Source organism: Mesoplodon mirus (genome assembly GCF_964341445.2).
Source record: "Mesoplodon mirus genome assembly, chromosome: 4".
NCBI classification, from domain to species: domain Eukaryota; kingdom Metazoa; phylum Chordata; class Mammalia; order Artiodactyla; family Ziphiidae; genus Mesoplodon; species Mesoplodon mirus.
In genome coordinates this window covers 167,082,625-167,107,564 of record NC_138979.1, presented here as the reverse complement: position 1 = coordinate 167,107,564, position 24,940 = coordinate 167,082,625, and the positions used below count along the sequence as shown (strand labels likewise).

Here is a 24,940-nt window from a genome sequence, read left to right as displayed (position 1 = left end):
TCAGTTCAGGCCCAGTACAAGTCTGGCCGGTAAGTTGAAGCTGAGTTGAAAGCCTTCCAGGGCTGAGGCAGTGTCGTGATAGTCAGGGTACACATACAGAAGTACAATCCCAGAAGGAATTGTTGGGGATTCCCAGAGAATCTCTAGAAACGGAGCATTTACAATCGTTGGGCACCCCGAGCAAGACCTAAATTAGGCAGTGTGATGTGGCTGCCCACCATGGGTATCTTGTCCTGGGGATCCCAGTCCAGTGCAAACAATTTAGTTCAGTGCTTGGTTTCAGGGGGACTGGCAATCAGTTCCAAACAGTTTTGTTGCCTGTGACAGCGGTTCATCCACCTCGTGAGTGTGGTCAGCACCAGGAGGTTTTCTGCGTGGGAAGTGCAGGGGTTGGGTCAGCTCCTGCTGCCCCAGTCAGCGCTGCCGGGTGTGATCATAGCTCAGCTGTCTGAACTCAGAGCACTCTCAACAGCTCGGAGAGGGGCACAGAGAGTTTTCCTTCAGGAAAAGGAAGAAGCTTCCAGAAGTAATTTCGAAGAACAAATCATAATGCCCTCTCTCCTCCCATGTGCCTTTCTGGCTGCAGGGGTTTTGGTGTATTTCCCTTGGTGGTTCTAAAATCAGTGTTTTCCACTCAACATTCATAATTTTATGTTTTTACAGTCATCCCCTACTCTCATCCAGACCTTTCGTCTGGAGGGGTTCTGTGAAAGAGGTGCAAAACATCTTCATAGAGAAACCCCTTTATACAGCCGAACCAGAAAAACGTCCTATTCATGAATCGGTCAGGACAAAACTCCTGAATTTTCAAAAAATTTCAAAATAGTTTTACATAACCTCCCACCGCTTTCACTCTGGTGACTTTATCTGGTGAACAGCCTAGAAAAGATCAGCCCCTTTCTGAGGATGGCTGCATGACTAATCAGCTTGCACTCAGGCGTGTGCAGCAGGAGAGAGGCGAGGGAAGCAGAGTCAGAGGTGTCAGTCCATCGTTGCGAATGGCAGCTCTTCAGGCGACGCAGGCACAGGGAGTTGACCTCAGTTAGACATGCTCTGGAGGGGGTTGGAGTCGGCTCAGCCTGTGAGGAGTGATCAGAGGTCACAGTTGCTGTGATGTACCCTCTCCCAAATTGCAGCTTTCAGCTATAGCCACAAGTTAAGAATGTGGTCAGGCTCTGTGTCAGCACTGTACACGCAATCAGGAGCTTGATTTCAGATGGTCCCATCAAAGAACAAGTCCTCTCCTGCTGGGATTTGTATGGGACCCAGCCAGTGCAGCCGAGCAGCTATGATGTCCTCACAGGGTAGACCCCGCAGCGAGATGGCCTAATGTGCAGAGGTCACAGAGTATGAGTTCTCTTTATGAGCCTATGCCTGCTTTCAGTTCAACACAGCTCCCGCTTAGGCTGGAAGCTTATACCAGACAGTATCAGGCCTCAGCTTAGAATCAGATACAAGCAATTAGGATCTGTGAATTCAGGAGTTTAAAAAAAGTCAGAGGCTTTTCTTCAGCAGCAAAGACTAGATGCTACAGGCCAGAAAGGCCAAGTGGCAGATAAGGCTTTCCTATGACCGTCTGGTTTTGTCATTCTTCAAGTCCAAATCGACCCCTTCACAAATATGCACATCGGTCTCTAAGGGACAGACCTCCACTTTCACAAGCTCTCATTAGCCAACTAAAACCTGCTTTTTAGAACTCTAAAAGTAGATCTCCATCTGTAGGTCACCTTTCTTTCTTATTATCTCCCTTTTTCCAGAGGCTCCAACAAACAAAAATCCATATCTTCCATAGCAAAACTCATCAGTTACAGAGACTTGTTCTGTTTCCAATACTCAAAGAGAGTTTAAATTCCAACCCGCCCACTGGCGGCAAAAAGCAAGGAAGTTGTGTCCCACTAACACATTTCTTTTTTTGTAGCTTCCCTTGATCAGGATGATTCCTCTGGCATGTATGCAGTTACAAGCATTTAACATTTTATATCCATTTTTACCATACATCCAGATGTCATAACCACAAAATATAAAGTCACTAAAAAATTTTCCTTTTTTCTTTTTTCCTCATTGCCAATTTACTTAAACTCCTAGCAATAAATTCAGTGTTTGCAGGGTTAACATTGCAGCTGCCGGGGAAGATACAGGCTGGAATGCAGGGGAGGAAGCGGAGTGGAGGAGGTACTGCAGCAGCAGCTAGGCTGAAAAAACGGCTGTGGTGTGACCTCCCTCCCTTTTTTTGTTGTTGTTTTGTTTTGTTTTATCTAAAATGTTGCTCCAGCCCTGGGACCTGATTTAAACCCCACCCCCAGCCCACTTGGAGAAGAGAACAATGCAGATTTTTAACATTTTCGGCCTTTTTACCTTCGGGCATTTGGGGCCCCTTTTTCCTCCCATGGAGGAGAGAGCAAAACCCAAAGGCATCACTTTAGCCAGCATGGCCAGAAGCAGTGTGGGGTGCAGCAAGCCTGCTCTCCAGGAGTTGGATCTATCATGTTCAGATTCCACAGGTAACTTTTACCTCTCATAACATACAGCAGGTCAGCTACTGCTGCATACCATGCATAACCCCATAATCAGCTGGACACCAAAGATACATCACACCAGGCCCCTTCTTCTTCTTTTCCCAAAATTTCACCATGTATCAGTGAGTCTGGGTTGGTTTAGGGAACCCCACTTCTGATGCCAGTTGATATTTGGAGACCCCCTAGACCACCCCTGGGTACAGTGATTTGCTGGGAGGACTCAGGATATAGTTGTACTCACAGCTATGATTTATTGTAGTGAAAGCAAAATCAGCATGGGATGAGGTCCAAAGGAAACAAGGTGCAAGTTTCCCAAGGGTCCTCTCCCAGTGGAGTCACACAGGATGCACTTAATTCCCCTAGCACAAGTGACAACACATGGGAAATGTTGTCTTCCAGGGAAGCTCATTAGTGACCCAGTGCCTGGAGTTTTTAGTGGAGACTAGTCATGTAATCACTGTCCACCTGGAATCTACCAAAGTTGCAGACTCCCAGAAGAAAAGCAGATGTTGAGCATAAACCACACTGTTTGTACAAGCAGTCTAGATACAGTGAGTCACTAGGGTTAAGGTGGCAGGAACCCTCCCAAAGTCTAAGTTCCCAGATGCCAGCCAAGGGCCAGCCTTTCAAAGGATAGCAGTCATGTCTGTTGTGTTAACTGTTTTCTGCGTATCACCTCAGCAAACGTTTGTTGAAAAAGAATGAATGAAAGGCCACCAAGAGGGGAGTGATTACACTGTGGTATTCCCCTGTTACAGAATGCTCAATAGTCATTTTAAAAGGAACATGTTTTGTTGGCAGATAACAGGAAATCCATCCAACAGTGGCAGGAGCAGAGGTTTATTTGCCTCACATAACCAGAACTCCATAGATAAGGTGGTTCAGGGCTTGTGCCATCAAGGATTCCAGCTCCTTCTCTCTCTCCTGTTCAGTCTCCTTAGTAAATTGACTTCATCGTCATGTTTGTCCCAGGTGGTCACACCTGGTGGTAGCCGTATCTCCAGGTCCTAGGTCCTCAGGAAGAAGTGCTGCCTGCATCAGAGGAGCGGGAGCCTCCCTCAGAAGTTATTAGTAGAACTGCCAAAACTATCACTTGACCACCCCTAGCCCTATAGAGGTGAGGAAGGAGTTACGAATTGTTAGCCAGTCTACACTGGCTGCCACCTGAAGGAATGTCAGTGATAAGTGAAAATGTCACATTGTAAATAATTAGTATTGAGAGAAACCTGGGACCCGGGACCCTTTGCTGCAGTGCTGCAGTGCTTGCCCCTGGGCACACCTCTCCTCGAGCAACAAGTATATAGGATGGGACTGTATGGGACTAAAAATAACTGCCTGCATGGGACAGTGGGGCAAAATGATGGACAAAAGATAACAGAGACCAAAAAACCCAACTGCCACTTTTGAAGAGCCACTTTTGAAGAGCCTGGAGCAAAAGCAGGGGGTCGGGAGCAAAAGCAGGGCACTGCGCATGCCTCCTGCACACACCACCATAAAGGGGTGGGCAGACCACCTAAGCCACCGCTCCGGCCCAGCCCCTGGACACACCCCTACCCTCACCCCGTATAAGGAACCAGCTCTCGCCCCATTGATCCTCTATTACTCAGGGTGCTCCCGAGAAATATCAATAGAACTGGAGGCCCTCTGCTGGCAGAATTCCTTCTTGCTCTTGTTCTGTTAGGCCTTTAACTGATTGATTGAGGCCCACCCACATTGTGGAGGGTAATGTGCTTTACTCAAAGTCCATGATTTAAATGTTAATCTCATCCAAAAAACACCATCACAGAAACCCAGCGTTGTGTTTGACCAGACATCTGGATACTGTGGCCCAGCTAAGTTTATACACAGTTAACCATCACAGGTCCCTTATGGGAAAGAAAGCCATTTGTCCCCCCACATTTGCACTTGAAAAGAAAAATGAACCTCTTTTCTAGGAACAGTCATTACCTTTGGAGAAAGATAATTTTCAGTGGTAACTAAAGATGACAGTGTTTTTTCTTTAATTTTGTATACTTTCCCATTGCTTGGATTGTCTTTTCTACACACTACCCTAATAGTCTTAAAAAAAAAAATCAAATAACCAGTATCTTGGTCTGTTTTGAATGGCACTGAGCTTAAACTTAACTAAACATGCTTAAAATTGGGTTCTGAGGAAAGTTGGTTGAATAATAGGATAGCATTTTTGCTTCATTGTCACATGCAAGAGGGAGGGTGGAAAGGAATAAACAAACCTTAGTACACTGACTAAACAGAAGATAAATGGTTAAGGAAACATAGGCCATAACCTACAACAGGTCTAACTTTAATGCAGAGCTTTCTTTTATCGTTGTTTCTTTTGTTTGGTTGTACAAGAAGTTATTTGTGGAAGGAAACGCCTTTGGGAGACCATCCTTGTGGAAAAGCACCCCACCAGGGCTTTTGAACTCAAAATGCCTTTACAACCATTATTTAGTGAAACTCACTGTTTTGTTTTGTTTTAATATTTATTTATTTATTTTGGCTGCGTCGGGTCTTAGTTGTGGCACACAGGATCTTTAGTTGTGGCATGCAGACTTATTAGTTGTGGCACGCATGTGGGATTAGGCATCGAACCCTGGCCCCCTGCATTGGGAGCGTGAAGTCTTACTGGACCACCAGGAAGTCCCCACACTCACTGTTCTTAAGCAGCAGTTTTCCTGAGCAAGTTTCACTCTGGTTTCTGACTACCTGTCACCTGAGTGTCCTGAAGCTTTTGTCACTTTCTTCTGGGCACATGGGCCAGTGCTTGCTTCTTTTTCTTCTTTTGAATGGTTATTTTCACAGAGAGAACTGAGCTTATATGAACTCTGATCTTAATGTTTTTGTTCATTCTCTAGGTGACTACATTTCATTGATTTTCTGAAAAATACATCTTAATCCTTAAAGCAGTGCCTTCCTTAGTATAGTCTGCATGTCTGTCTGTCCTTCATTAATGTAATTCTCAACTCTAGTTAGCAATTCTCGACCTTGGGTGAAAACAGTCTTCTTGTAGCAAATAACATAAAATTGTTATTTTCCCTAGAAGATTACTATACCGTATTTCTCAGTCAACGGTAAATACCTCTTTATTTGGCCTATACCATTTGCTTTATCTCAAGTATGGTTTGCTTTAAGTCATCTGTTATTTGTGCTCCGTTTGTAGTACTTTAGGAAGTTTGATGTTGATTGGTTGGTTGATTGAGTTTTTATCTTTGTGTTTACTAAAATTGCTGAACACTATATGACAGTTATCTTGAGGTTGGTACCTTTTTAACGTTAAATAATTGTGTTTCAATTTTTGACTATAAATACATTTGACTATAAATATAATTTTTGACTGTAAGTATATATTGTGTGTGTGTGTGTGTGTGTGTGTGTGAGAGAGAGAGAGAGAGAGAGAGAGAGAGAGAGATACGCAGGCCTCTCACTGTTGTGGCCTCTCCCGTTGCGGAGCACAGGCTCCGGACACGCAGGCTCAGCGGCCATGGCTCACAGGCCTAGCCGCTCTGTGGCACGTGGGATCTTCCCAGACCGGGGCACGAACCCGTGTCCCCTGCATCTGCAGGCGGACTCTCAACCACTGCGCCACCAGGGAAGCCTGACTATAAGTATATTTGTGACTCTAAATATATTTGACTAAAATGCTACTTACTGCTGTATATTTGGAAGTACAAAATTGCTTCAAACAAGCAGCATGATTAAATAGTCGTCTTATTAACAGAATACCCATCTAAACTTATAGATATAATATCAGTCTTTAATAGAGTGTAAATGCTCTTAAAATGAGGAATTTACAGAGCTAAATCCCTTGGCTTTATCTATATGGATCAAGAGGTTGATGTTTTTGTCTTGTTTTGATTTTACAATTAAAAATGAGGAAAAGATATGAGTATTTGTATTCCAGGACATTTAATTCAGTACCAATAACAACATTCGAGCCACATTTACATTGTTTTCTCTTGGCAACTGAAGAAAAACATACAACCTAAAAGTTGCAAATTATGTTTTATTCGGGGACCTTACTGAGGACTGTATGGTGGGAGACAGCCTCTCAGATAGCTCTGAGGACCTGCTCCTAAGAGGTAAGGGGGGAGCCAGGATATATAGTTTTTGCTGGGAAGAAAAAAAATGTATGTAGTCAGACATCAAAATATTACTGCTAATCCCCAAAATCAGACATCTCAAGTTAATGATTTTAGTGCTTTTCTATGTTTGGGAAGATGCAAGAGTCTGGGCTCACTGAAATTATTCCTTAGATATGCATCTTAACTATATAGAGCCGGTATCCTGTTTTTCTCCATCCTGAATTCCCCTCAGGGTGCACTGTTGGGGACGCAGCTGCAGTGGCTGGTGACTCAGTGGCAGACAACATTCCTTGTTTACTGAATGGCAAACGACAGTCTTTGCCCACACTCTTGAATTCTTTCCACCAACATTCAAACATGGTATCATATCTGAATATTAGAAAAACCAAGACTTGGCCCCCAGTGCCCCTCCGACAACCGCCTTACTCCTGTACTCCCCTTCATAGCATTATTCTTGGGAAGAGTTGTCTCTATTCACTGACTTTGCTTCCTCTCTTTCCATTCTCTAATCTGAGTGTGACGAGGCCCTGGTCCCCTCCAGACCACTAAAGCCACTCTCCTCCAGGCACATTCTAATTGCTGAATACCTGGTCAGTTCTTGGTCCTTAACCTTACCGACCCCTCATGTATTTTTTTCCTTTTTCTGAAGATGCTTTCTTCTCTTGGCTGTGGTTCCTCGGAACCTGCCTGATGTTGAAACGTAAGGTTGCCCCCAAGACTCAGCCTTTATCTTCTGCTCTGTCTACACCATTCTCTAGTGACCTTTGATTCCATCTGTGTTGATGCCCAGATGTAACTCCTGCACTGTAGTTGATTTAACCAACCTACTTGTCATAAACCTTTGAGTTCTTTTTGGCTTTATGTTTTTAAAATTATGATGATGCACAAATGCTCTCTTGGACATACCTCTTTGTATCTTCGTGGGAGCACTTCTATTAAGTAAACATCCCAAAAGTGAAAAAATGGGATCGAAAGGTGTATGGAGCTTTTCAATTCTAACAGATATTATTGAATGCCCCTCTACACTCCTGCCAACAGTATGGAAGTTCCCATTTACCTATATTCTGGCCAGCGCTGAAGGATTACAGGTTCAGGTAGGGTTTGGGGCGGGAGCAGGGGGGTTGTTAAAAACCTTTCTAGCTTTCCTAAATGATTCTAATTGACTTTGCAAGAGCAAATTTCTACTAGTTTAAATATAGACCAGTCTGTTCGTTATTATAAGTTCTCAAATACTGTAAGTTAAATATCTTACTCTCAAGGTCTAAATAGATTGTGATACTATGTCATTTTTACATGAAGGTGCAGAGTTGACTTAACACATTTTTCTCCCTTTCATTTTAAGTGTCACATTTGATTACCGGCTATCATTAACTCAAATTGCGTATTCAGTCAGCCTCATTATGCCAGAGCAGTGATTACCATTGTTTTTTAAACTGGTACTGTTTTCATGGCTGTTTTTCTTTTTTTCTTTTTTTTTTTTTTTTTTTGCGGTACGAGGGCTTCTCACTGTTGTGGCCCCTCCCACTGAGGAGCGCAGACTCAGGACGCGCAGGCTCAGCGGCCATGGCTCACGGGCCCAGCCGCTCCACGGCATGTGGGATCTTCCCGGACTGGGGTACGAACCCGCGTCCCCTGCATCGGCAGGCGGACTCCCAACCACTGCGCCACCAGGGAAGCCCCTCATGGCTGTTTTTAAAATAATAGCTTCGAAATTCTTAGAGAATTTCTCCATGGAAGAAAATTAACTGAAATCAATGCTATTGTGAGGAATATCAACTTGAGATTATTGACTTGAAACCAGCAAGTCCCAGTCAGTACCTTCTGGAAGACTTTACAATAAGTTTAAAAGGTAATAGTAGTTTCCCTGTGGTGATTTTGCTTGGAGAAGATAGCTGAGAGATACAAATTTTCTTTCTACTAACTTAATAATAAACACATTATTTTGACCAAGATATTTCGATTTTACTAAATTGATAAATCAGGTGTACCCTGGGAGTTCTTACTGCTTAAGTTAGTGCTGACTCAGTAGTAGGTTAACACCTTTTGTTGCCAAAAATCTTTGGGTTCTCTCCAGTTTCTTTTCTGCTGTATTGTTCCATCACATGAAAACGAATGCTTTCATGTATTTGAACCACTTAGAAAATAAAAGTTCTGGCAAACTAGAATTCTTATGACAATTCTTATTTGCTTTTAAAACAGAAATTTCTGTTATCATAGGGAAAAATCAAATATACTTTAAACCATTGTATGTTATTTAAGTTGAAATTCAAGTTTACAAACTGCAGTTGTACAGATACTACCTTTCCAAAGCAAATTTGAATCTAGTAGCAGTGCATGGGAGCGCCTTTTTCAGATTCTATAGTCAAAGTGATGCCTCTGAGGTTGGTGATAAAGGATGCTTTGCTCATATGTTGCATTAAAGATCACTTCTTAAAAAGTGGACAAATCAAAGGTGAAAAAGTTATTTGCCTCTGGTCAGTGATTACCAGGATGGTGAATGACATTTATCTGGTGGTAAACCATTTTGAATTCGTTTGCCTTTCATAACTTACTGAAAATAATTTTCAAATTAGTCTTAGAATGTATTCTTCTTTACACAGGAAAGAAAGAGCATACATTTTCTAGCCTGTCAGAGCAGAAGTGCCAGGAATAAAATAGCAATCGCCATCTCCTAGACTCTTACCACCTTACGGGGCAGGCACCATGATGAGTCCCTTACATGTATTATTTCAGTGCATCTTTGTGAGTAACTCTGTGCAGCAAGGACTGTTATCCCTATTTGTAGATAAGGAGGTTATCTCCAAATAATTTTATGGGTAAGGAGAGAGATTAAATAACTTACTCAAAGTTCACAGCTAATAGTCAGTAGGGTTTGAGTCAGGTGTTCTGACTCCGGAACCTATACTGTTACTTACTAAGCTCTGCTGCCTAATTAAATTCTCCATGTAAAAGCAACCAATGAACGTTGGCATATATGTACTCGTACTTACCGTATGGTTGGAGCCTAGGCTCAGGCCCGGCCCTTTGGTATTCTCATATACCTCGTAATTGGCATTCTTATGCATACTCTTGGCTTCAAATACATCTGTAAACTGGAGAAGTTTCTTTTTGGCTACAGCTGAAAAGATGTCTAAGACATTTCACTTGTTTTGTTTTTTGTTAGCTACCTTGAATGTAGCAGGAGCAAAGCTTAACTTGTCTCTCTCCTGATCCATTTCATCCCTACCCAGTAACCTACTCCTCCTTTAGTGTTCTCTATCTTAGTAAGGACAACCACCTACTCACTTCCTGAAGCCTAATACCTGGGAGCCTTGATTCCTCTCTCCTCTCATCTGCACATCTAGTCAGTAAGTAGTACCATATCTCCTTCCTTAGCATCACTTGAGTTCATCCACTTTTTTCATTTCATTGTCCTCTTCAGGCTACCATTACCTCTCGATTAGACCACTGTCACAATCTTTAAACCGGTCACCTTGCATCCAGCCTGGCATTCCATTGTCCCCTCTCTAAGTAAAGTATAAGTATGCGCATGTCACTCCTACTTTAAACTCTTGAGTTTCCATTGTTGTCAGGATAAAATCCAAATTGAGTTAGTAAGACTTGTCAGGACCTCCCTAGTCTGGCTTCTTCGTGCTTCTTTAGCTTCTTCTCTTGTCCACTTTGACACTCACACTACGTGTTCTGAGATAATGAACTTTATTTTCTCTAATATGCCATGCTGTCTTTCATTTGATTCTTAACACATACTTTTCCCTTTGTCTACAACGCTTGTCCCCCTACCCCACCCCAAAGCATTTCATCCACCACCTCTTCCTAGACATCCGTGAGGTTCAGTGTAAACTGCAGTTCCTGATGGGGAACTTTCCTTTCCATAACATCAATCATACTTTTGTTTAATGTCTCTCTTCCTTGCTAGGCAGTAAGTTCCATGTAGCAGAGACCTCTGCTCCACCTCATTTCCAGCACCTGGCATAATTCCCAGCACCTAGGAGATACGTGGAAAGAACTTACAGAACAAATTAGAGATATGGTTTTTACCCTTAACAAGCTCAAAGTCTAGTGGGAGCTAGAGTATGGTAAAGAAAGAAGCTCAGTGAGTGTGATCAGTACTCTAATAAAATGCTGGGGGATCACAGAGGAGTATGTGAGTGATTAACTTTGCCTGGGGGAGCATTTTCCCTGTGTAACTTTATATTATTGAAGAAATTGACTTACAGCATTCAGATAGGAAAAAAAGGAGAGTTGTGCTGAGCAGTGGAATTGATTTAGTTGCATTTGCCTTATTTTTTGCTCACTGGTTGGGCAGCTGTTTTCAGTAGACTTTTGATATTCTAAGGTTATTATCTCAAGACCTCCCAAAATTCTAACCTAGATATAGAGCTGGGTAGTCAGCTAGCCATGCTCACTAAGTTGACTCACCTTCACGTCGTCCCTGAGCAAAATCAGTGCTGGGTCTTTTATGTTCCCCATTACAAATCATGTATCTGTGTCTTTGGATTCTCATAGTTGAAATTGACAGTGTTAAATCCATGAATACCAGAGGTGCTGTTCATGTTTAGATTTTTTTTTTTTTTCTTTCCAGCTTTGACTGCCATTGAAGGCACAGCTCACGGGGAGCCCTGTCACTTCCCTTTTCTGTTCCTGGATAAGGAATATGATGAGTGTACCTCAGATGGGAGGGAAGATGGCAGACTGTGGTGTGCTACAACCTATGACTACAAGGCAGATGAAAAGTGGGGCTTTTGTGAAAGTAAGTATTGCTCAGTAGGCGGCACATCCACATTGTTTTGTGTCTCAGGCAACAGTTTAAAGGCCTTTTTGTAGCCGTCCTTTTTCCACCTTTGTGAGAAATGGTCAACGTCGATGACGCGGTTGTTGCCTTAAAGCCTGGACGTCAGCGCAGGAAGCGTGCAGTGTACTTATTTCCAGACCGTCACTCAGGCGGCTTATCACACTTGTGACTTATTTAGAGGCGGTTTTCCATTGGTGTGCACGGGTTGTTCTGAAACTCTCAGGCAGGCTGCTAAATTAATTAATAATGAAACATTGTTTGGTAATAAAGGAAATAGAACATTCTGGTGAAGGTTAATTAATAGTGGTTAAAAGAAAGATAGATCATACCTTTCCTAAATACTTGAGCAAAATGCACTGTGCTAAGTTAACATTTGACAAATATAGTATATTTAACTGTCCTAAGTGTTCATGTCAGTACGAAGGGACTGACTTCTAAATGCAAGCAAGCTGTGTTTTGGGGAAAAACTTTATAACTAATAAAAAACAACAGAAAACCTTGAATATACCTCATTTGATACCAAATGACATTTTCAGAATAATGGCTCTGATAGACTATTTAGGCTTTCCTAGATATGTCATACAGTCCGTCTTTGGATGTAGGCCAGTATGATTAAGTACTCCAGATTAACACATCAGATTTTGTTTTTATATTGCAAGAACAGCTCACTTCTGTTTCTGTAAATATTAGTCCTCATGAAATACTCAAATGTCTCTTGGTGAGTTCTGTATTTCTGTTAAATGCTATATTACAGTAACAAAATAATTTTTGAGAAATCTGCAATAATTCTGTGATTTTCAGGGTTGTATTAGTGCATAGGAAAAAAAGTAGAGAACTTGAACATTAAATCAGGATCTGTAGTTAATAAAAATCAATTTTTTTACTAATTTTTGTTATGTAATTAATCAAGTACTTTCTCCTTGTAAAATATACAGCATTTCAGGTGAGACTGAAGTGTTCTTTGACTACAACAGTATTTTTCTGTTTTTTTTACTGTCCTGATTTTAGCTGACCTTGGCATATATAATCATAAGCTCCTACTGAAATTTTAGTTGAATTATATAAAAAGTTAGAATTACTAGCAGAAAAGTACCCTCCAAAAGCAGGTCGATATTGCTTTCTCTGAAAGAAAGTGATTTCAATGAGGTTTTTTTTTTTTCTAAGTCTTATCTTTTGTCAGATAAAGGCCATGCTGAAAACCATGTGTCTTTAGAGTCAGACTTGGAAATGGTGAAAGATCATGGATTGTGTTTGCATGACCACCCAAAAGAAAGAATACATACTGATGTTTGATAAATAATTAGTGCAGAATTATCCATGTAAATGCAAAATGTAAATTTTATTTTTAGCTGAAGAAGAGGCTGCCAAAAGACGGCAAATGCAGGAAGCGGAAATGATGTACCAGACTGGGATGAAAATCCTCAATGGAAGCAATAAGAAAAGCCAGAAAAGAGAGTAGGTAGCACGGCCAACTCCATTCTTACCCTGTGATAGGCCATTACTGAGATAAATGGATAAGTACTTTTTAAATTTAATATACTGCCAGAGACAAAGGATTTCTTAAGTTGCATTACAAGAAAACTCAATATGATATATGAACATTAGGGGCATTACTTTTATCAGATTTTAGCTTGTTGGGGTAAAAAGGTCCTAAATACCAGTCACAAGAATGAACAGTGAGCAAATGGCAATATTTGATTAAGTTATAGTAATTTCTCAGAGCCAGGAATACATACAATATCCAGAATTCAAAGTGACATAAAACAAACAAAAGGAATTGTTGTCGGGTGTTTTCTGATTTTTTTCGTTTCGCTTTGTAATTTTCTTGCAAAGTCTAGAATTTAGGAATGAAAGAACATAAAACAGGTGATTGTCCTGTAACATTTTATGTCCCTTTAATTTCAGCTGATTTTTGTTATAGTCTGTGCAAAGAAGACAGTTGTGGTGGTTATCATTCATTAGATTATTTACCGGACACCATATTATTACAGTTCTCACATTGCAAATCTAGTTAACTTTGTGTGTGTGTGTGTGTGTGTGTGTGTGTGTGTGGTACGCGGGCCTCTCACTGTTGTGGCCTCTCCCATTGCGGAGCACAGGCTCCGGACGCGCAGGCCCAGTGGCCATGGCTCACGGGCCCAGCCGCTCCGCGGCATGTGGGATCTTCCCAGACCAGGGCACGAACCCGTGTCCCCTGCATCGGCAGGCGGACTCTCAACCACTGCGCCACCAGGGAAGCCCTAGTTAACTTTTTTAATCGAATTTTTTAGGATTACTATGAGTGTAATTAGAATTCCAAGATATTGCAATAACAGAACTGGTACCTTATGTAAAAACAAAAGTAAGTTTTGTAAGTAACACTACTTTAGTAAAAATAAAATATCAGAGGGATTCTATAGAATAAGGAAGTTAAGCTGCATTTTAGGAGATCTTGAAAAAAATGTCAGCTCCAAAATATTGCTAATTTGTTTTTTCATTACTTATGTTTAAAGAGCATATAGGTATCTTCAAAAGGCAGCAAGCATGAACCATACCAAGGCCCTGGAGAGAGTGTCCTACGCTCTTTTGTTTGGTGATTACCTGACACAGAATATCCAGGCAGCTAAAGAGATGTTTGAGAAACTGACTGAGGAAGGTTCTCCCAAGGGACAAACTGTAAGTATACTTTCCGTGGAGGATCTCTCCGCATACAGCACTGGTTTATTTTAACAGCGTGGTACTCTTCGTTGCCCTGACTTCCTTTAACAAGTAATACTGTAAATATTAATTTTGTGACAGATCATTTTCCCAGTCTTCTTGGACAGTCTTTTTCCTTAGTTTGAGAACATTTATAGTCACTTAAGGCAGTTTTGCAATTGCATCTTGCCAAAATTATATTTGTAGCTTTCCAACTTAAATCTTCAGAGAATTAAACGAAGGTAATTGTTTTTTATCTGAAATTACTCACCGTTGTATTTTTTTTCCCTAAGGTCAGGTGCTCCAGCTCCTGTTAATCTTGGTATTTTTGTAAAAAAATATTTTGTTACAGAAGCAGTACATGTCCTTTATAAGGAAACTAGAAATACAAACTAAAAAAGCTAAGAAAATAAACATCACATATGTACCTCCCAGACATAGGCACTGGTAATATGTTAGTCCATGCATACCCTTCTAGACCTTTCTCTTCATGTAAATTCTTTATTAAAATAAAATGTCATCGCCTGCTGTTCCATAACTTGCTCTTTTCAATCAATAGCCTTTAGCCCTTCCACTTCCAGTAAACTTTTACATCATATAACACCCATACCATATTCGTACGGTGTTGAGCCAAAACATTTTCTTTATATCTGTTTTGTCCAAATCAGTATTTGGTCCAGGACTATACTTATATTTGGTTGCTACTTCTAGCATAGCCCGCACCTTTTTTTTTTTTTTTTTCTGTGTTAGAGATAGGGCCAGTTTTTCTACAGAATGTTCTGCCTCAGTTTGTCTACTTGTTTCTTCATAGTGTCCTTTAGTTTGTTTCTTCATCATCTATGTTTCCTAAAACTGAATGACACAGCTAAAGGCTGATGAACTCAAGTAAAATGTTCTTAGTTAGGCTACTGTGTAGCGGATGTTCCGATTCCATATTGCCCTTTGAGCCAGTTGATACATAATATCTGCTTGACGCCCCACTAGTAATGGTAGGATTGATGCCTGGGTTTAGGGGTCACCACATTTATTTAAAATGCCCTCAATAGAGGGAAGGGAAAGGGGCTGGGGATTGAGTTACTAATCAATTATACCTATGTGAAGAAGCCTCCATACAAATCCCTCAACTCTGGGGTTTGGAGAGCCTCCAGGTTGGTGAATACATCCACGTGGCAGGAGGTGGTACACTCCAACTCCATGGGGACAGAAGCTCCTGCACTCAGGACTCTTACGGACCTCGCCCTTTGTACCTCTGCATCTGGCTGTTTATCTGTATTCTTTATATTGTCTTTTAATTTTGTGTATAAGTTTTTTCATGTAAAATAAGCAACTTTAGTTGAATTTATTCATCTTTTATGGTTTCTGGGTTTTGTGTCCTACTTATAAAGGTGTTTTGCCCACTTAAAAGAAAAAAGGTCTTCAATAATAAAGATTTATCAATGGTGCGGGATTTGCTTAAAGATAAAACAAAATTTCCAGTCACAGAGGAAGTCTGTTTTCAGACTATGTAACCAGTAAAGGCATTTGGACCATTGTTTTCCACAGGACTGATAACCTGATCAGTATGCAACTCTTATGTAGTCTTGGTTTTGGTTTATAAACAGGTTATATCTTAATTGCTCCCCTTTGTTTTCAAAGCTTTTTTTCCCTTTTTACATAAATCAGGTTATGTAAAATTCACACATACATTCTTTATCTTCAGACACATTCTGTTCTGAGGAATGGTTTTACTTTTAAAGCATCTTTTCCCTCTAATAATAGAACCTTACAATGCCACAGTGCTTTACACACTGCAAAGCACTCTCTCCACCATAATTAATTCTAGCTGATGAAGCAAAGCACCAAAATCACAGTGGCTTCACACAGCAAGGAGTTAATTCTTGTTTATGCCAGGTCCCATGCAGCTCTCCTGCCTGAGTTACTCTTCATATGGTGACTTAGGGTCAGGGGCTGCTTCTGTCATATAGCTATATACCATCTGGAACACGGGGCTTCCAAGCCATCATGAAGGGAGAAGGGAGGACTGGAGGATTCTCTGGGATGTTTTTAAGGGCCAGGTCTGAAAATGGCTTGCATCCCCTCTGGTCACGTCCCAGGCAGTGGCCCTACCTAACTTCAAGGGAGGCTGGGAAATGTAGAAGAGCTTGTGGCTTTTGATGAGAATAGCACCTGCGTTTACAACTTTAGCCTATGCTTTCATGTCATCAGGGATGATCCTCAGAGGGCAGAGGGTAGAACCTTACCAATACATTGGTTGGCTGGTTGGGTTTTTTTAAGAAAACTGTGTATGCTCCAGTGTTGTAAAGTGACCTTTCTCCCTTGACCCCTTCAACTTAGCCCCTTGCTGCCTCTTTTTATTCCTGCGATAGCTTATTTAGTAATCTCTTACCCACTATCATTGTGTATCACCCTTCACATAGATAATATGTTGATGTAATGATACAGGAGACATTTTGTTTTCATAATAGCTGTTCATCAAGAATCAAGTAAAAGTCATATTTAAATGTGTTCAGCTTCGGTTTTCTAGTTGATGTTTTATTAAGTTGTCTTTAATCTTCAAGCTAAGCTTTTTTAGTTGCTTAAAGTTATATTTCATTATGTAATTTGTAAAACCTTGAATGCATTTCTGAGGCTTTTTAATTCCACAGTTGTGCTTATTTGCAACTGTTCAAATCTTTTAGCATTTAAAGATTCTTGCATCTTTTCATGGTTCATAAAACTGTCTGCCTTTTATCATTTTGTTTCAGGCTCTTGGCTTTCTCTATGCTTCTGGACTTGGTGTTAATTCAAGTCAGGCAAAGGTAATATTATTAAAATTTTATTGTATATTACAATTTGAATTGGGTAAATATGTAACTATGTTGAGTTAAGCGTCTTTTGTTCTTTCACAGGCCCTTGTTTATTATACTTTCGGAGCTCTTGGGGGCAACCTGATAGCCCACATGGTTTTGGTAAGTAAGACTTAAATGGAAGGCTAATAACATTGAATAGTTGGTTTACAAGTGGCCACAACTTTTCTAGATTTCATGATTGAAATTTACTTATATTCATTAAGACCCAATATTCAATTGAATGTCCTTCAGCTTCTTGTTAATGGATACAGCAATTGAATGTACGTGTGGATGAAAATTGGTAGAGTCCACAGTTTGTCTTTAAAATGATTAGTTTGGCTGATTTCCCTTAAAATAGAAATCTGATAAATGGTTCTTTCTCAATTTTCTATAAGTTGGAATTGTTTGTCAGAATCATTTTTTAGATTGGGTTATGACAGATTTTACATTTAAATAGATGAAGGGCTAAGTATACAAATAACCAGTGTCCTATAAAGTTCATTACAGAGTATCTCTTATGTATTACCTGATAGTGTTGATCACTTAAACGGCTTAGTGTTAAAATATAGAATCTTTCCACCACGTTCTTTTTTGCTGAGGTGTTTAATCTGCCTTCTACTTTATAAATTGACTTTGGGTGAGTCCACATGACCTCTGACCCATATTACTGTGTTCCAAATGAATATGTAAGTTCTTGCAGGAATGTAAAGAATAGATTGAGCAGAAATGAGATCGAAAGCAGAGAAACCAGTCCAAAATCTGGAGGGGGCTATAGGCCTGGTCATTGATGGGATTATGAAACTTAACAAAGAAGGAAAATGTAGTTTTCTGGCCAGTTGGGTAGATCCTGGATAATTTTCCCTATGTGTATTCCAAAAATATTTACTGAATACTTGTCCTTAGAATTCCAAATATCAGTAGGATATAATACCATCGCACAACAAGCTTTTAATGTAGAAAGGGAGACATGAGTAAGGAGGTCGTTACAATACAGCATGAGAATGTCAGGGAATCACCTAAAAGGCACCTCACCCATACTGGCATTGGAAGGAGATACTTCTGAAGAAAGGAGCAACTAAAACGTTGGAAAATAGAATGCCAGGTAGTCTGTCAACAGGACAGGTAGACAGGGATCATGTAAACAGCTGTACGTCACACCAGAGAGCTTGGGCTTAGTCCTGTTACAGAGGTAAACTGCTGAAGGAGTTTCAGTAAGTGAAAAACAAGGGCGTTGCTCTAGGTTTCTGAAACACTCCTTACTAACTTTGAAGTCTTTTTCACTTGTTTGTTTAATCTCCAGGAACGTTTATTCCTCAAACAGTAATTGGAAAGTTATTTTTAGATGAATTTTCAAGAAATATTAGATACATTTGACACAAATCTTTTTAAACTACTTATCAGTCTCCTTAAATGGTGGCTACAAAACAAGAACATTAAGTATGAATATTATACATGTTATGGGTCTTCCTTGGTGGTGCAGTGGTTAAGAATCCACCTGCCAATGCAGGGGACACGGGTTCGAGCCCTGGTCTGGGAAGATCCCACGTGCCGCGGAGCAACTAAGCCCTTGCACCACAACTACTGAGCCTGCGCTCTAGAGCCCGCAAGCCACAACTACTGAAGCCCACGCACCTAGAACCCGTGCTGCACAACAAGAGAAGCCACCTCAATGAGAAGCCCGTGCGCTGCAACAAAGAATAGCCCCCACTCTTCACAACTAGAGGAAAGCCTGTGCACAGCAATGAAGACCCAACGCAGCCAAAAATAAATACATTTATTTTTTAAAAAAAATTAAAAAATATATTATACATGTTATTATACAGTCATTCCCTAAGGATTGTTAAAATTGGTAAAGCTATTTGAGTCTGTGCTAAATGGCTCCAGAGAGCTCTGTCTTCTGCTCTTTATAATTAACTATCTTCCCCCTTATTCTGAAGTCATTTATTGCTGGTATTACTGTGCCTGTTTTAGTAGTCTCTTGTCTTCCCTATTTCACTAATTTGTTCCTTCTTTAAGAGCTACTTTGGAAGATTAACCTGTTTTTGTTAAAATTGTATCTGAAGTAAAATTGAAATCTGTTCTAAGCAAGAGCCCAAGCAATTTTCTCTTATAGGTAAACGGGCACACTGCATACATAAAGTTGATCACATCTATTTTGATTGCTCTCGGAACTTTATTATTTATTTCCTAGTTCTTAGCCTGGTTGTTGAAGTTGCTGAGTAAGTTACCTCAACGTAAAACTCAGGATAAATGATGTAGCCAAGTACTTGGATCGAAGGACAGCAAAATTACATTCTGCTTATAGTTAGCTTTATTTGTTCCCACAAGAATGCCACTGAAGCATGTGAAACTGCCTTCTTCTCACCTGAAGTTGTATTACAGGGTTACCGATACTGGGCTGGCATTGGGGTCCTCCAGAGCTGTGAATCTGCACTGACTCATTATCGTCTTGTTGCTAATCATGGTATCTACCTTTTTGCCTTTCCCCCTTACCAAACCCCCCAAAAAATCCAAACAATTAATTTTAAATACATCTATTTTCATTGTACTACTTGAAATACTGTGACTGTTTCTCTCAAGTAGAATCATCTTTACACTAGTTGATTAAGAAGTACTTTTCAAAAATTTGCTTTGGGTTCCACTTCTTAATATTATGTGGGGAAAAAGAAAACCCTGAATTTAGATTACTATTTTGTACTCTATAGACCACTATGGAAACAGTTTCCTTCAACATAGTGTCTGTCAGCATTTGGCAGCTGCAATTGTACTTCCCTCTGTGGGACAGTCCCTCTGACTTTCATCCCCATCATTACTTTGTCCACATTTCAGTTGCTAGTGATATCTCACTGACGGGAGGCTCAGTAGTACAGAGAATACGGCTGCCTGACGAGGTGGAAAACCCAGGAATGAACAGTGGAATGCTTGAAGAAGATTTGATTCAGTATTACCAGTTCTTAGCTGAAAAAGGTGATGTGCAAGCACAGGTACGTGTTTAAACATCTCCCGCGAGATCTTACTGCCTTGTATGTGACAGCCTCTGGGGGCAAGCACTTATATCTATAACATTTTCACGGAGCTATTATTAGCTACATGATTACCACACTCTCACGACCTTCTGTTTGGACTCACCTGGGATGTGGCCCAGGCATATTGATGGTTCCGTGAAAGCTGGCCGGGGTGACTCCGCTGTGCACCCCTGTTGGAAACTGCTGCTTAAATGGAGCGGCGTTGCGGTGGTGATGAAGGCTCTTCTGGGGGTCACCCAGGATGGAAACTGTCACCCCCCCCCCAGACAAAAAGTCTCTGGCACATTTGGAATTCAGAATTTCTTCAGAGCTATCCATGTTTCCTTTCCTTAGACTATAATTTTCTCAAGGTCAAGGACAGAAGTAGGCTTGTTTAATGTAAACTGTATGATATATTCAGTACATCAAAGTATCATGTATAATATGCAGTTTCATGGGTTGTTTTGATGATATTAAAAAGGAGAACTTCGCTGTCCATTTTAAGAACAGTTAATTTTCAGACTAACAGAAGGGAATATTTTTAAAAATAAAGAAAAAACTTAAGCCATATCTTAGCTCATGGAAATTAAAATAAAGTTGTCTCTTCTGATTACACATCTTTCTTTTATATGACACCAGTTAAAATTCAAAACACTCTAAATGCTTAACAGTAGGGAATTGGCTCAAATATGACACTCCAATATAATGGAATTCTATGTGGTCATTAAATATTATGTAGAATACTGCTTAATGTAGAAAGCTGATTTCAGTGTATTAAATGAAAATCTCAAGTTAAAGAAAAAAGTGTGTGGTACAGTATATCATTTTCTTTTTTTTTACTTACTGAGTTATGACATGAATACAGAAAAGTACACAAAACTGAAGTACAGCTCAATGAATTATCAGCAAGGGAACCTCTTTTGTGGTGTAACTAGGACCCTAGAAGCCCCTCTTTGGAACTCTTCTTCCCTCTTGCCCGTGGGTAACCACTGAGCTGGCGTCTAACACCATAGATTGGTTTGGCCTGTTTTTGAAGGAGTCTTATGTAAAAATAAATCATATAGCATTTTTTTGGTATCAACTTCTTTTACTCAGCATTATGTTTTTGTGAAATCAATCCATGTGTTTTCACATAGCTGTAATTCATTCATTTGCATTGCTATATAGTATTTCATTGTATGAAACTACCACAGTTCATCCATTTTATTCTTCCCAGATTTGGGCTGTTACAAATAATGCTCTGCATTTTCTTGTACATGTCTTGTGCAAATACTGTCTCAAATTTTTATAGCTTTATAGAATTTGATAGCTAGTATAATACATTCTCCCACTATCATATTTTCATTATATTTAGCTCTAATTTTTATTGTGATTTCTTTTGACCCGTGTGTAATTTAGAAATGAATTGCTTAGTTTCCACATACAGTCAGCCCTTTGTAACAGCAGGTTCTGCATCCAAAGATTCAACTAACTGTGGACCAAAAAATTTTAAAACAAATTTTTTTTTTCAGAAAGTTCCAAAAAGCAAACTTTGTCACACACTGGCAGCTATTTACATAATATTTACATTGTATTTACAACTATTTACATAGCATCTACATTAAGTATTATAAGTAATCTAGAAATGATTTAAAGTGTACGGGACGTTGTACATGGGTTACATGCACATACTATGCCATTTTATATAAGGGACTTGGCGTCTGCAGATTTTGGTATCTGTGGGGTTCCTGGAACCAGTCCCCCATGGATGCCAAGGGACAACTGTACATGGGAATTTTCTGATTACCTTTTTTGTTGTTGATATCTGGCTTAATCTACTGTAGTCAGAATATGCTCTGTATGACTTCAGTTGTTTGAGAGTTCTTGCAACTTGCTTGATGCCCCATCTTGGTCAGTTTGGGCAAATATTCTGTGCACTAAAGAGAATGTGAATTTCTACAGTCGTTGAGTGTAGTGTTTGATATGTGTCAATTGTCGTGTTTCTTAATCCTACTGTTCAAATCTTTTGAATCCCTACTGAATTTGGCTGCTTCTTCCATCAAATGCTGAGGCAATATTGCTGAATTTTTCCACTCTGATTGTGGATTTGTCTCTTTCTCTTTTTAGTTTCATCAGTTTTGGTTTATATATTTTAAGCCATGTTGAATGCATAACATAATATTGTTATCTTTCTGTTGAGCTAACTTTTGTATCATGAAATGACCTCTTTTATCTCCAGAAATATTTTTTTACTTTAGTTGTATTTTGCCTGATACTGGCATAGCTACACTACTTTTTTTTGGTTAGTATTTACCCGGAATATCTTTTCTATCTTGTACTTTCAACCTTCTAATGTTTAACGTATGTCTCTTGCAAGCATCATATGACTATTTGTTTATTTTTCTTAATCCATTCAGTCTTTTTTTTTTTTTTTTTTTTTGCGGTACGCGGGCCTCTCACTGCTGTGGCCTCTCCCGTTGCGGAGCACAGGCTCCGGACGCGCAGGCCCAGCGGCCATGGCCCACGGACCCAGCCACTCCGCGGCATGCGGGATCTTCCCAGACGGGGGCACGAACCCGTGTCCCCTGCATCGGCAGGCGGACTCTCAACCACTGCGCCACCAGGGAAGCCCCATTCAGTCTTTTAAGTAGAGTAATTAGTGATATATTTGAGTTTCAGTTTTCTACCTCACTTTTATTTTGCTTTTCCAAGTTCCTTTTTCTCTCCTTTCTTACCCTCTTTTGGTTTGAGTTTGTCTGTGTTTTAATCCTATATGTTTTTGAACCCCACAAGATACTATTCTTTTATATAGTCCATCCAATTTAGATTTACTCACAAATTTACCTTTCTCTTGTTCTGTATTTCTTACTGCATCTCCAAGCTTCCCAGGATAATTTTCCCTCTTCTTAAAGAATACTCTTTAGTTCAAAAGATTTGAACTTTTCTTTAGCTTATGTGGAAATGCCTTTATTTCACCTCTATTTCAGGATACTTTGCAACTAAAAGCAGACATTTTTAGTTTTTTTTTAAATGTAGGATATGGACTTCCCTGGCGGTCCAGTGGTTAAGACTTCGCCTTCCAGTGCAAGGGGTGTGGGTTCAGTCCCTGGTCGGGGAGCTAAGATCCCACATGCTTCTCAGCCAAAAAAACGAAACATAAAACAAGCGATATTGTAACAAATTCAATAAAGACTTTAAAAATTGTCCACATCAAAAGAGTCTTTAAAACAAACAAAAAAAATGTAAATTAGAGTAATATCTTAGGGAATTAAGACTAAATGTTTAATTTTCTGTGTTATGAACAGAAACCTTTTTGTGACCAAATGGTTTCTTGTTGGTCTAATTTCATTACATGTCAGAGGCAGGTGCTGCCATTTACTCTTGCCTCCTTTTTGTTCATTTTCAGGTTGGTCTGGGACAGCTGCATCTGCACGGAGGCCGTGGAGTAGAACAAAACCATCAGGTAACCTGCCTGTTCTTAGGGCTTTACATTTCATATTGTAGCAAGAAATGATGCTCCAGATATATTTCTTGCTAAGTCAGTGACGATATCAAGCTTTGTGATTAATGGATGTTGGTAACATCACAAATGAGCTTTCAAGATCTAACCCCTGAGGAAACTGAGGAACAAAAATGTGATCATACCTCGTAGCAATGGGAAAGGTTTTATTAATTCCAAAACCTAGTTCTCAATACGGCCGAAAATGCATAAACAATGTCTTGGTTTTCTATAGGTGTTGTGATAGAAGTATGTCTTTAAAAACTCCTATTGGAAAATATTTCCTAGAACTGAGGAAAATTCAGTGTTGAGTTTGTGAGAAATTAGGAGTGTACAACTATAGTAGTCAGATCCATATCCACTCACCAACTTTGGTCTGCTTTTTGTCCTGTGTATTGCTCATCTGCCATCAATATACCTATCACTTGTGTGGATAACTGCCCGCCTGCATTTCCTAAGCAATAGCCTGTCTTTGTAAACTGTGCATCTGATCGTGCAGTTCCATTGCTTAAAACTCTTCTTGAGTGGTCTGTGATTTCTAGTAGCTTGGAAACCAAAACCTTTAACATGACCTCCAAGGCCTTGTACCAGTCCCTATTTACCTCACCAGCCCCTTGCTTTCTGAGTCACAGGCACACGGACCTTTTCTCAGGTCTTTGAAAATATTAAGAACCTCCCTGTCTCAGGACTTCTGGAAGGCCAGTCCCTCTGACTAGAGTGAATATTATTATCATCCCACCTCCTTTCTTCACATAAGAATCCTACTCATTCTCCAGAACTCAGTTCCAGGATCTCTTCCCCTGAATGTCTCCACTGACCACAACCCCACTCCAAGACTAGGCCATGGACCACAGTTATGACTTCTGAAAATCTGTATTCCCTGTGGCCTTTGTCCATTATAAATTAGTTAATTATGTAATTGTTTCCCCTGCTAGAATATAAGGTCCAAAACAGCATGAACTGTGTCTGCCTTGTTTGCCACTTCATTCCCAGCACCTGGCAGTGCCTAGCATGTATAATATTAAGTTCTCAATAAATGTTCTTCAAACTAATAAAACTGTTTTTCTACCACACCAGTTAAGTATTCTAATTAAGGTTATTTCAAGCACTATATTGTATCAACTTTAAGAATTAGTTTGTAACAGAATACATTTATCGCTAAAACTATACCAAATATTGATGCTTTTTAAAATTATTATTCAAACAGCATTTTGACAACTTTAAGTGTCTTTAGGTCATTAAAATTACATGTCATTAGGCCAGTGAAGCATCAGATGAGCTGGTTAGTTAAAATGTCAGGTGAGAGAACAGAATTCTGGTTAAGAATTTGCTACATAGCATTACACAACAAGTTTTGGGACATTCTTGGTGGTGTATGCTGCCTACCTGTGAAACAATTACACAGTGATAAATTGTCACAGAAGAAAAGGAGTTCCCAATATATAACTGCATGAATTCAACCAATATTTGAGTACCACCTGTCCCATTCACTGCAAGGCATTCAGGATACAATGCTGGACCTTACCCTTGGTCCTTACCTTTACAGAGCTTCAAGTTTAATAG

The 24,940-nt window shown here is 40.0% G+C and overlaps 1 protein-coding gene across 1 annotated transcript in view; it reads left to right on the top strand.

Annotated features, from left to right (window-relative positions):
* The window catches only part of SEL1L (SEL1L adaptor subunit of SYVN1 ubiquitin ligase), a 56,952-nt gene that overhangs the window by 11,755 nt on the left and 20,257 nt on the right, over positions 1–24,940 (top strand). The window contains exons 4-11 of the mRNA XM_082617000.1: positions 11,181–11,348; positions 12,740–12,845; positions 13,883–14,045; positions 16,811–16,864; positions 16,955–17,014; positions 19,277–19,358; positions 19,724–19,878; positions 23,285–23,341. Coding sequence (XP_082473126.1) covers positions 11,181–11,348; positions 12,740–12,845; positions 13,883–14,045; positions 16,811–16,864; positions 16,955–17,014; positions 19,277–19,358; positions 19,724–19,878; positions 23,285–23,341 — 845 coding nt within the window. The remainder of the gene's footprint in view (positions 1–11,180; positions 11,349–12,739; positions 12,846–13,882; positions 14,046–16,810; positions 16,865–16,954; positions 17,015–19,276; positions 19,359–19,723; positions 19,879–23,284; positions 23,342–24,940) is intronic.